Source organism: Salmo salar, chromosome 13 (assembly GCF_965601325.2).
Source record: "Salmo salar chromosome 13, fSalSal1, whole genome shotgun sequence".
Classification (NCBI taxonomy): domain Eukaryota; kingdom Metazoa; phylum Chordata; class Actinopteri; order Salmoniformes; family Salmonidae; genus Salmo; species Salmo salar.
In genome coordinates this window covers 83,359,017-83,372,067 of record NC_138303.1, presented here as the reverse complement: position 1 = coordinate 83,372,067, position 13,051 = coordinate 83,359,017, and the positions used below count along the sequence as shown (strand labels likewise).

Below are 13,051 nucleotides of genomic sequence, written 5' to 3'. Positions count from 1 at the left end.
TGGAGACAAGGTCATCCTTCATGATAGGTCTGTGGGTTAATGAAATGAAGCCCAGTAGAGGAGAGGAGGAGAGTGAAGAAGAGGAGAGCAGATGGGAGAGGGAGGGGAGGAAAGGAGTGGAGGAGAGGCTCAGATGTATTGGGACGAGGTGTGATGGAACCGAGGCATGTCAGCGTGCAACAGACACACACTGGCGCACACACATACCCGCGCACACGTTCACACGCCACTAAGTATAAAGATTTGTCCATACTCTCACACATCTGAGTTTCAGGTTTTATTTAGGTCTGGCATGAGTTGGATTCACGAGCACACAAACTCACACACCCACACATGCGCACACACACACCCACTCTCTTGCTCACTCGCGGGCCGAACCAAACAAGTATTCCTTCATTGGGAGCCATCTGTTTTGGCATCTCTCAGTGGCCAACTTAATGTAATGTTTTACATGGCAGTTGTGTAAGCTGCGCTGTCCATGGGCCCAACCAGGCTGAACTATGCTGAGCTGAAGTAGGACACACTGTAGTGCAGACTTCCTGGACTGAAGGCTGCCAGGAGACAGTACACATGACCCCCATCTCTAGTTTGGATATTAGTTACACAATCAGAAATGAAGTGAAGGGTACACTCATATAAACACACTTAGCTCTAAATCTGTGGTTACAAAACACACTTAGCTCTAAATCTGTGGCTACCTCTCATCTGCAGACTCTCTCTTATCAGTAACATACACTGCATTCTACACTGAGTATACTAAACATTAGGAACCCCCCCCCCCCCCCCAGAACAGCCCCAATTCGTCAGGGCATGACTCTACAAGGTGTCGAAAGCGTTCCACAGGGATGCTGGCCCATGTTGACTCCAATGCTTCCCACAGTTGTGTCAAGATGGCTGAATGTCCTTTGGGTGGTGGACCATTCTTGATACACACGGGAAACTGTTGAGCGTGAAAAACCCAGCAGTGTTGCAGTTCTTTACACAAACCAGTGCACCTGGCATCTACTACCATAACCCATTCAAAGGCACTTAAAACCTTTGTCTTGCCCATTCACCCTCTGAATGGCACACATACACAATCCATTTCTCAATTGTATCAAGGCTTAAAAATCCTTCTGAAACCTGTCTCCTCACCTTTATCTACACCAGTGGTCACCAACCTTTTCAGAGTCAAGATCACTTTCACGGTCAAAAGCAAGCCGGCATCTACCACTCAGATTTATTTTTAAACATGGCTTCAAATGTTTTAACCTAATAAAAACAGTTCTGTAGGAATGAGGTTTGTGCAGTACGCCTAATACATTATCACAGCATATGCCTGGCCTGCCAATATTGTTCTTCTCAGACCATATTATATTTCAAAACTCGAGCTTTGATAACAAAATAGATCAGTTGGTGTAGCACTTGCGAGGCACGGCTGAGCATAAATTGAAATACAACAGTTTTCAGCTGTGCTAACATAATTGCAAAAGGGTTTTCTAATGATCAATTAGCCTTTTAAATGATAATCTTGGATTAGCTAACTCAACGTACCATTGGAACACAGAAGTGATGGTTGCTGATAATGGTCCTCTGTACGCCTATGTACTGTAGATATTCCATAAAAAAATCAACCGTTTCCAGCTACAAAAGTAATTTACAACATTAACAATGTAAACACTTTCTGATCAATTTGATGTTATTTTAATGGACAAAAAATGTGTTTTTCTTTAAAAAACATGGACATTTCTAAGTGACCCTAAACTTTTGAACGGTAGTGTATATAATCAGAAATAAAGCAGTAGTTTTGAAGAAGGTCCCTGCTCACAATCCACTGCAAAGATAGGGGATTTTCAGGAAGTGGAAGAGAGAGTTAGAGAGCATTTGTGTGAGTGTGTATGTGCGTGCGTGTGTGGATGCTGAGGTCTTCCAGAGACAGGGTTGCAGGTGCGTGACAAATCTGCTGGTCTCTCCTCAGTGCCAATCTGGCAGTGCACATTGTGTCCCTCATTCATTCATTCAGACATACATATTAATTCAAGCCTTCTTTCACGAGACAAAATGCTATTAACTCTGTTTGTGCAGATCATGTCAATGTCTCCATGTATTGTGGTGGGACTCTTGCCAGTCACAAATTCTTTCGTGTGGGTATTTTTATCTTGGCTATAAAATGCAAAAACTGTTATTTTGCATTAGTTTCACCCAAAAAGACAACTAAGGCAGTTCACATCTCCCCAAACCCTGAAGCATCGACATCATTTACCAAATATTCATGATCCACTGCTTTATCTCCTCTATATGGAAGATGCTTTCTGCTTACACGGCAAGTTCAGTCGGTATCCACATGCTACTCTATTGGTGGACTAATGATGCCAACCCACAGAGTTACAACAAAGAAACAACAGAAAAGAGCCTAACGGACCACGTTGTCATGCTTATCAAGATCCTTTACCCTCAAATGTTGCTCCTCTGCATGCTTCAGAGAGAGAGATAGGCAGAGGGCGTGTGAGGATGTTATTGTTGTGCCCGCTCAATCCTCTACAGTATTCTAGTAAAGTGTCTCAGATAGGGACTGTGGTCCATGTGTAACCCTTTTAATTAACAGGCTGATACAGCTTCATCACTTCATCTGACACTCAGCACAGACAACGGCCCACACTTTGTTGCGCCTAATGAAATGTTCAGTGTGGAAAGCCGCCACACCACACTGAGCATGTGACCCATAATTGTCTATAATATAGAATACATAATAATGTTTTGAATGGTTTGTTGATGATGTTGCTGGCAGGACTTTGGCAATAGCTGCTAAACTGGCATGAGCGAGTGTGGGAACGATAAGCATCAAGGAGCCAAGCAGAAGTGAGAGTAGAGAGGGAACGTGAGAATCAGGCGGCCGTGACAAAAGTCTCATTTGGAATTCACTCATGGTTTCTAAAGCCTCATGCAAATGTATTCTTTTTTGGGGGCAAATTTTATTAGGCGCTGTAAAACAAAGATAGAGCTGAAAAAGGGCGAGATAAAAGACTAAAAAGAGCAAAGTGGAGTAATGTGGAAAATGTGCCAGTGTGTTCAGAGTAATCTTCCTGAACGTTATGACCAACCTGGTTATGTAAGCTCTAACCATATCCAGGCAGAGAGAAGGATCACAGAGGGAGAGGGAGGAGGAGGAAGAGAAGTGAGAGAGGGAGGAGTGTGTAGAGAGACTGGGGGTGCGTTCACAGAGCTGATGCGACCCTAAATCAGGGATTTAGCTCAAACTGATGAAGACTAGGAGAAACCATCCTTCATGTTGATGGTTTTCATCACAGCTGTTCCCTTTCACATCTCTTGGCCGTTGGTTGCGTGTCATTAAAGAGAAAACAACCATTAAACAATTACAGGGTCACCAATGACAGCGATCAACAACACAAAGAGTAGAGCAGATTAAATAGCGATGACTGTTTCTTCATTAACCTCTGTAACCACTCTATATGTGCTGAGCTTCTCTACTTTATCACAGCAGCACCAGTGGAAAAGCAATAAAGGTATCCGCTCCTTTCCAGTTGGGTAATACCAACTCATAATGTAAACTTTTGATCTTGTCTGTGTATGTGTGTTGTTGTTTCACTGTAGTTGCCTGCGTGGCAGTCTTTGGAGGTGTTGTCCTATAGGATCTCTTGTCCGTTGTCTTGTTTGTATACCAGTTCAGTGGATCCCTATGTTCCTACCTAGTGTTGCCTATGGTACTCCTTGACAGTGTTTCCCTACATAGAGGATAGACTGCAATGTGTAGTGTCTTATGTGTGGCACTGCGCTGAAGTGCTGGTCTGGGCTGTAGAAGTTCATTTCATGGCTCTAATGTGGCCTGATATGGAGGAGTGTTATATTCCTTTGAACTTGGATTAGCTTCCCATCCCTCTGCTCCTTTCTCTCTCTCTCGCTCTCTTTCTCTCTTTCTTTCTCTCTCTGGGTCCGGAGCCATGGCACCTATCTGCTCAGGCATTGTTTGTTAAGAGCTGCAGGGTGCAGGGAGAGAGGAAGAGAGAAGAAGAAGGTGGGGAAGAGGAAAAGAAAGGTAGAGATGGAGTGAGGGGGAGAGAAAATTAGATGGAGAGAGTAAGGGAGGGTGTTAGTAACCTCTGGTGAACCCCAGTATCAACCTCACCCCATGTGACAGAGTATAACACAGAAAGATGAGACCTAACAAGGATGCCATCCCATCACCTCAGTGAATCCTTGGGATTTTGTCCACACTAACAGTGAGACAGATGGCAAAGATTTGAAATTAGTTCCCCTTCCATAGGAGAACTGAGGACACTGCCATTTTTTTGTTGTGATTTCCCTCCTCAGCCGCCTACCTGGCATCAAAGCTCACCTGCTGTATTTAAATTCATTGAAAGCACTGTATTAATAACTCAGGTAGTGATGTACAGGATGGGGAGTGTGGGCTTCCTCCACGGAGCAGAAGTCTCAGCAGAAGTTCACACATGTACGCATGTATGTACATAAACGGCCCGAGACCTTCTGGCTACTGGTCTACCTCTAAGTTTTGCCCCATATGTAAAGTAATGAATATTGGATCCCTCTCTATCTCTTCCTTTGCAGAGACAAGGATCCAGAGCCATGAGTGGAAACAGCAAACCTGCTGGACAAGGTGTGTACAGGATTTATTCAGGAAAAATATTACAAAATACACAACATACATCACGTAGGCCTGCTGTAACTAACTAATATCCTGCTTTTAAAAATCATCTTGTGAAATTCCAAAAACGCCATCCATGTTGGTTCATGTGACCACATTGCTTGAGAGTCATAGAACACATTGAGTGAGAGTCCACAGTCTGCAGTTCTACTCATGGAGAGCAGAATGTCCAAAAACAGCAAAAACAGAGAATCAGAGATGTCTCATAACTCAACAGATCATTTGTCTTGACTAACTCTCTTTTGTGGGGTTTTTTTATGAAAGAAAATATGCCATTATAGAAATAAAGACAATCTACCTTGGGTACATTCATGCCTGAAATTCACAGAAAGACCTACTTTCGATACTGGGGCATGGCATTGTTGTCATGATAATGACATTCAAATCCTCAGAGTTAGAGACGTCAAACTTAGGCTTGCAATACTTTGGAGGATCCTTTGATATCTATAAATGACATTAAGTGTAGAATTCAGTCATTCAGGTAAAGTGAATGTGACTGCAGGATACATTTAATTAAAAGTCCTACTTCAAATAGATTCTGGATCAAATAATTGACAATTCCACAAGACAGTTTTTTAAATATATTTTTCCCTGACTTTGGTATTTGATAGTCATATTGTACACTAGGAACCTTCCTGTAGTCTATATGTATCGACAGAGCCAACAATTGATCCTATTAAGTTTTTAAACAATACACAATATAATAAATTGATGTAACATATACTATGTCCTTCCCCCCATCCCTGGAATCTCATCCTAAGACACAATGAAGCCGGCAGGTTAATGATAGCCAATCACTTTTAAAAGGGTTCATTTGGCCATTCTGCACATTAAGTTGATCCTTCCTTCAGCATAACAGGGTGGCCGTGAGCCTCCTCTCCACCCTTCTGGAGCCACTGATGACAGTATAAAGAGTGAGACCTGGTGTTCATATGGATTTTAGCCTCAACTGGTTGGATGATGAGTTGCATTGTCATTCAGTTTAATCCATAGGTAAAAGCCACACAAATACCATACTCCTGTCAATTGAATTTGATTCAATGACGTTTATTTGACATTTGCCGATTTCCATTTGATTGTTTTCACCTTTTTTATTTTTGCTAGTAACCTAAGCAACTTGTATTGGTCCAGTTTGGTCATATCTTATTGTCTAAGTTTAAGTTGATAGAATACATGTACCATAGGGACCTATAATAATGTAAAGACTGACAATTGCATCCCATGCCTGCTCTAGTAACATGAGTGAATGATCTATTACCACAATCTCACATTCAGTCCTATAGTTATTTTAAGGCTGACTATTTTCAGTATTATATTGACTATGCTTTATTATAGACAAATTTGGTGAACTATATACTTGGTAGTGGGGATTTCATGTAGTTTGGATTCCAGCTATTTTAATACCCCTCCATAGGCTACTGAGTGCTCTCACCTAGATGTTCTGAGACTATACCTTCATCAATCATTGTCCCAGCGTCCCTGAGTAGCATACATCAGACAGTCACCAGCTCCAACATGACCTTTTACCATCTCCCCCAGAAATGAAGACATCATCAATTTGGGAGAATTTAGATATTCACACATGCACCTCCTCAAGTCTCAATTCATGGTTTAGGAAGACTGTGACCTTGTTGTGAAGTGTGCAATATGTATCGGGGGGGGGGCACTCTGTCTGTTTACTAAGAACATAAGATATGTACATGAGAAACATCCCTTTCCTCCAAAAACTATATTAAAAAACAATGCACCCACACTGGCGACACTGGCGATAGACACTGACAATCAATTTAGATGGGTTAGGCCCACAGTGAAATGGGATGTCCCCACACTGTTCCATTACACAAGGAAAGATAGCTTGGAGAGTAATTGTATGGGCTCTGCAATCATGAAATGTACATTCCTCTCCATTGAAAACATTTTGTCTTCAAAGGATGCCAAGGTCGTGAAGAAAATCCATCTAAACCTAAACGTATGTTGTTCATTTTGCTGTATGTGTGCACATTTTATATATTAGTACCCTCTTGGAAAAAAGGGTTCCGAAAGGGTTCTTCGGTTGTCCCTATAGAATAACCCTTTTTGGTTCCAGGTTGAACACTTTTAGGTTCCATGTAAAATCCTCTGTGGAAAGGGTTCCACATGGAACCCCAAAAGGGTACTTCAAAGGGTTCTCCAATGGGGACAGCCAAAGAACCCTTTTAGGTTCTACATAGCAACTTTTTTTCTAAGAGTGTACATTCACAACTATGTACAATGTAAAATGGATATGGCATGTGTGACATCTTGTAAAGGAACGGATCTTTCAGTATTCAATACACATAGTAGATGCATGTGAATGGAGACTGACGTACACTTTCGCATCTCAATGCTGTTGGAATGAGACCTAGGAATTGAACCTGCATCACAGAAATTGGACCCAGTATTGCTTTTTTGGTCATTCACAGTCACTTCACGCATCCAATTCTGTATGTTCACTCCTCATATTTAAGCAATCAACCAAGGCTTAATATTCACAGAATGTTCACTCTTTAGTATCTAGCATGGGCACTGATCTGAACTCATTTAGTCTTTGCTGGCATTTTGGCTCTGATTATCTATGTATTAGGAAACGTTTAACCTTACATTTGTAAGTAAATAAAAAAAGAAATATATTCTGATGTATTACTGTGAATGTCTTTTGTCTTCTAGATTAAAGGGAGCAATGTATGACTAATGAAAGGGGAGTTAGAAAATGAAATCCTCCTGGATGAAGAGAGGACATGACAGCATGTATATGTATGGGAGATTAGAAAAGCTGGCCTTGCTTCATATTTCACAGTTTATCCCCTGATTTAAAGTCTTTGAAGTTGCAAAGCCCCCTGCCCTCTGTATACGCTCGAAAAAGGCTGCTTCTTTAAACATAATCTATTGAATTGAATTCAAATTAAACAAATGTCTATGAACTTTGAAACGTTCTATAGCTGTTAATGAAGGTTTTTCAGTCAATTCATGAATTGAAAACTGTCCCATTTTTAGGTGACCTTTTCCATTCATGATGGAGGGATGAAATAGTTACCCCAACTGTGGTAGAGTCACATACAGTACGACTCCCCAGTTTTCTATGCTGTCCCACTCTCTCTTCCAGTCTCTCACCGTCTTTATTGCCTCGCTACAGATGACTCTAAGAAGGCTGCTCCTGAGGAGGACTTTGCGGACATCGACATGAAGGCTCCGGAGACGGAGAAGGCTGCTGTGGCCATCCAATCACAGTTCCGGAAGTTCCAGAGCAAGAAGAAGCAGGAAGTAAAGTCCTAGAGTGGGAAGGACAGAGCCGGGCAGCTCTGTCTCCCATAGGCCGGGACTGCACCAGTTGGGGGTTTGGTCTTGCATGTCAATCAAACCACACCGTTATGGACTCAACTGAGGGGGAGTTAAGGGGAAGAGGGAAGGCTGGAGGGAGGGGTCAGGGTTCAAGGATCAAGGGGTCACTGATATCTTTGAAATGATTATGAGTAACTTATTAATTGATTGCTGTGTCCATAAATGATGGTTAAGTTCTGGATATATCTTGATCTTTCCTATGATTTTGCTATTTTCGTTTTTTATTGATACTGTAATACACACTATATTTTCCAGTTGCTGTAGCTGTCCAAACCCTTAGTAGTCCTCTCATGTCTCTCTCATGTCATGTACGCTGCAATATACCCATTTGAACAATAAAAAGCTGCTTGATAAGTAGGTTTCCTCGTAAAGCAATTAAGAAACTGGAACCAGGGTTTTATCACCCTCAGGCTGAACTTGTAGCCAAATGTATTGTGAAGATTGATTGTCAGATTTCAGCTGTGGCATCATAAATCTAAAGATTTTTTTTCCTAGTAGGTCCGTTATTAGGTGTGTTTCCCTCTTGTTGTGGGGAGTGTTTCCAGACATTCCAGCTTGTCTTGTTTGATCCATCCCAGTTAGCGCAGCGCCCAGTGGCTGATGCATTTAGAATTGAATCAATGGCTACAATTTGCTTTCCAATGTCTCCGGTGTCTCAACTTGCCAACTAAATCTAGGGCTTGTTCCATTATTTATGTGAGAATTGTGGATTTCCTTTCTTCCCTTCTTCCCTTCAACGTCAATGGAAAGTGTTTTTATTTTATGTTTGTATGACTTTGTTTCGGCATTAATTGTTTTTTAATGGGTGTTTCTATTGAATCCCCATTGTTTCCTTTTGTTGTTCAAACCCAAATGAGTGGAATATACTGTACAATACCATCATCCTTCAGTAGAGACACGTTCAAAGAATACTTAATAAATATCCTAAAGAGGTAAACATTGAGTCAGAAGTTATTTTGTTAACATTGTGTTTGTTTATGGTCCCCACTAGCCCATGTGCCTGTCATCGATGTCTATTTTCTTTATTTATTTAATAAATCATTTTGACAGAAACTGTCCAAAAGACATTCATAAACCTTTAAATGAATTTCCTTGGAAGCTAAGTGTTTGTTTCTGGTGCAATAAGTGGAGCTTACTCCGGTGTTCAAAAGCACATATCAGACCGAGAGCCCAATGCTTCTTAGGTAGTTCTTTATTAGTTTTAGTTTAGAAAATGATCTCTCCGCAGAAGCTACAGGGAGTTACAGGGATGGTAAAAACAGCTTGATTGCCATAGCAACATCAGGGAAACTGGGCAGAAAGGAGTGGTGCTTAAAATACAGCAGTTCTGCAACATCTTTAATTGAGCCTCTCATTATCCTTCATTTCCGGCCTCAACACGTTATGGAAAGAGATTAACTGTATAGGAAGCTCTGGGGACAGGTCGACTGGATACTGGACAGCCAATAAATTGGCAGATGCAAACAGACCATCTTTTACGGACAAAAGCTTGAACAAAAAAGCGGCTTGCGATTTCGTTCATACTGGTGAACCAGCGTTTCAGTTGTGTTCTTTTTTTATTTTATTGCTTACTTCATTGCAAAAACACAGGTCCACACACAAAACATGAAATACACAGGCATGAAACACCTCTGAAAACAACATGCCAGCATGATTCAAACTAGTCATGAAGCAGCAGCAATCCGTGTCGCCCATGCCGTCAATGTCCGTGTTTGCCCTGCAAATGGCCCTGCCCGCTTCCACCTGAAAAATCACATTTCCTCCATGACAATTCCTTCACAATATTACTGTCACGCAACACACCCAGGAGCTGGATTCAATCCGTATCGCAGAAGCATCGGGGGAATTCTACGTTACAGCTCGACCGAAATTGTTCCATGACATGGATTGAATCCAGCCCCCACCCTGTACATAGCCCCATTAAACCATGCCACTCCACTCCACACCAAATCAACACATGGCCCAAAATTATTTTCTTAGGGCTAGATTTTGTCAGATCTGCTCTAGCCAACAACCACAAGCGAACAACCACAAGCGGCCCCGGCATTCTACCTAAAGCGGACATTGCCATTGGCTGCACGGAGACACATTAAGAGAAATCCCTTGCGGCCTTGTTCACAAGCTTCAACACTTGAATGTGAGATGTAATCTATACCTCAATTAGACTGATAGAAATTCTCATTATTTTGTTGAATGATTTTCAATTTGAGGGTCATTATTTCTATATAGCCTACACTCTCTCTTTCTGAACTTCTATCGTGAGTGTGGTGGGTGTGGCTTCATGACAACGATCACAGAAGCAGCTGTTCACCGATTTAAAACACAGTAACACCTCTGACACCGCCAACTCAGACCTGCTGGGTAACGCTTAATCCGATTGAATCTAGGCCTTACTGTGACAATACTAAATCCATTTTATTTGTAAAATGTCATAACTCATATTTATCAATTTCATCACTAGGGAGGTTGAACAGGCTCTGAAAGCTAATACTGCTGATATCTTGGAGCTACAATATAATAACCTCCGGAATGTGTCTTAAGCACTTGAAACTATACTGACTTCCCGTGTACCCCGTGAAGTTATCTTTTTTATCGATAGCAATCCTTTAAAATGTGGTGTTGAAAGATTATAATCAGCACTTGTTTAAAGACTATGGATTGTCTTAGGAGTAATGTCATGAATAACCCATAAAAGGCAACATTGTAGTTCATGCATAAGTAGTAGTACATTCCTAGTGAGTAGTAGGACAAATGACCTGAGTTCATTGGTTCATCAGGGTACCTGATGTAAAGCTATGTGGGGACACTGTTCTTTGTAGCTGGCTGTTTGGTCATCTTTCTTTTGCTTTTTGTCATGAGTTTACATAAACTGAATTGAGACCTGAAATAAGTGTCAACATTCGGAGAAAAGTGGAGAATTGTATTCTAACTGTAAGACGTCCAAATAGGGTTTTCAATATAAACAGGCATGATATTTTTATTTAATTAAAAAGCTTATCCATGCTCTAATATTAGATAGCAACACAGAACAGCTAAATAAGCTGGTTAGATAAACATGTTCAAAATGCAAAAAAAATACATGTACTGCCTTAAAATCCTCATCACATGTCCGTCTACGCCTTGCTTTGGCTTCATTTACAAACCATTAGCTAACTCAAGCAGAACGTACGACCAAAGACACAGGTAACCTTTCATCTGGGGTGGGACTGTTAGCTAGCAAGCTACTTACAAGCATGCCCACAAGAACACACTGTGTTGTGAATGGATGCCATAGCGTAAATTATACGTTGCACTATTTGCAGAAGAATGAAGACATCCGACAGTGGTTGCTGCCTTTCATTTTGGGTGGATAGGCTCCACCGAAAAGTACTATTATGTCACACGTGTGCAGTGCACATTTTGAGCGAAGTCGCTTTATCAATTGGGGAGAACATTCGATGGGTCTTTCCAGGAAGCTAATCCTGAAGACAAATGCTGTACCATTATTGACAGTGGTCAGTGGATCTTGCAAGCACTGATCTAAATGTAAGTATCATGAGTCTGACACGGGGGCCAACATGATAGTTCGTTGGTGATGTGGACACCAAGGAACTTGAAACTCTCGACCCGCTCCACTACAGCCCCGTCGATGTTACTGGGGGCCTGTTCGGCCCGCCTTTTCCTGTAGTCCACGATCAGCTCCTTTGTCTTGCTCACATTGAGGGAGAGGTTGTTGTCCTGGCACCACACTGCCAGGGCTCTGACCTCCTCCCTATAGGCTGTCTCATTGTTGTTGGTGATCAGGCCTACCACTGTTGTGTCGTCAGCAAACTTAATGATGGTGTTGGAGTCGTGTTTGGCCATGCAGTCGTGGGTGAACAGGGAGTACAGGAGGGGACTAAGTACACACCCCTGAGGGGTCCCAGTGTTGAGGATCAGCATGTCAGACGTGATGTTGCCTAACCTTACCACCTGGGGGCAGCCTGTCAGGAAGTCCAGGATCCAGTTGCAGAGAGAGGTGTTTAGTTCCAGGGTCCTTAGCTTAGTGATGAGCTTCGTGGACACTATGGTGTTGAACGCTGAGCTGTAGTCAATGAACAGCATTCTCACATAGGTGTTCCTTTTGTCCAGGTGGGAAAGGGCAGTGGTGAGTACGATTGAGATGCATCATCTGTGGCTATGTTGGGGCAATATGGGAATTGGAGTGGGTCTAGGGTATCCGTGAGGATGCTGTTGATGTGAGCCATGACCAGCCTTTCAAAGCACTTCATGGCTACCAACGTGAGTGCTACGGGTGGTAATCATATAGGCAGGTTACTTTCGCTTCCTTGGGCACAGGGACTATGGTGGTTTGCTTGAAACATGTAGGTATTACAGACTCGGTCAGGGAGAGGTTGAAAATGTCAGTGAAGACACTTGCCAGTTGGTCCACACATGCTTTGAGTACACGTCCTGGTAATCCGTCTAGCCCCGCGACTTTTGAATGTTGACCTGTTTAAAGGTCTTGCTCACATCGGTTACCGAGAGCGTTATCACGGAATCATCCAGAACAGCTGGTGCTCTTGTGCATGCTTCAGTGTTAAAAGGCCTTTAGCTCGTCTGGTAGGCTCGCGTCACTGGGCAGCTCGTGTCTGGGTTTCCCTTTGTAGTCCATAATAGTTTTCAAGTCCTGCCACATCAGACGAGTGTCAGAGCCTGTGTAGTAGGATTCAATCTTAATCTTGTATTGACGCTTTGCTTGTTTGATGGTTCGTCTGAGGGCATAGCGGAATTTCTTATAAATCATAGTTATTCATTTGAAATCTGCATCAATTGAGCATTTCAGGCACACAAAAATTGGAAATACAAACATTGAAAAGTTTCACAAAAAAGTGCACAACCAAATATTGCATCACTTGCGGTACATTTTTGGAAACATAAGGAACGTATCTTTCATATCAGCGACGATTAATAAAAAATAAAAAAAGGTTAAATTACTACACACCTTTATGGGGTTAGGGATAGTGTTCCCACACGGCCATTTCTCCATATTATAGTGTTTGTTTACGGAAGACA

The 13,051-nt window shown here is 42.1% G+C and overlaps 1 protein-coding gene across 1 annotated transcript in view; it reads left to right on the top strand.

The window, feature by feature from the left end:
- LOC106567919 (calmodulin regulator protein PCP4) overlaps positions 1-8,371 on the top strand; it is a 29,571-nt gene extending 21,200 nt beyond the window's left edge. The window contains exons 2-4 of the mRNA XM_014137811.3: positions 4,564-4,612; positions 6,591-6,629; positions 7,812-8,371. Coding sequence (XP_013993286.1) covers positions 4,564-4,612; positions 6,591-6,629; positions 7,812-7,951 — 228 coding nt within the window. The 3' untranslated portion in view covers positions 7,952-8,371. The remainder of the gene's footprint in view (positions 1-4,563; positions 4,613-6,590; positions 6,630-7,811) is intronic.
- Positions 8,372-13,051: the final 4,680 nt, after the last annotated feature.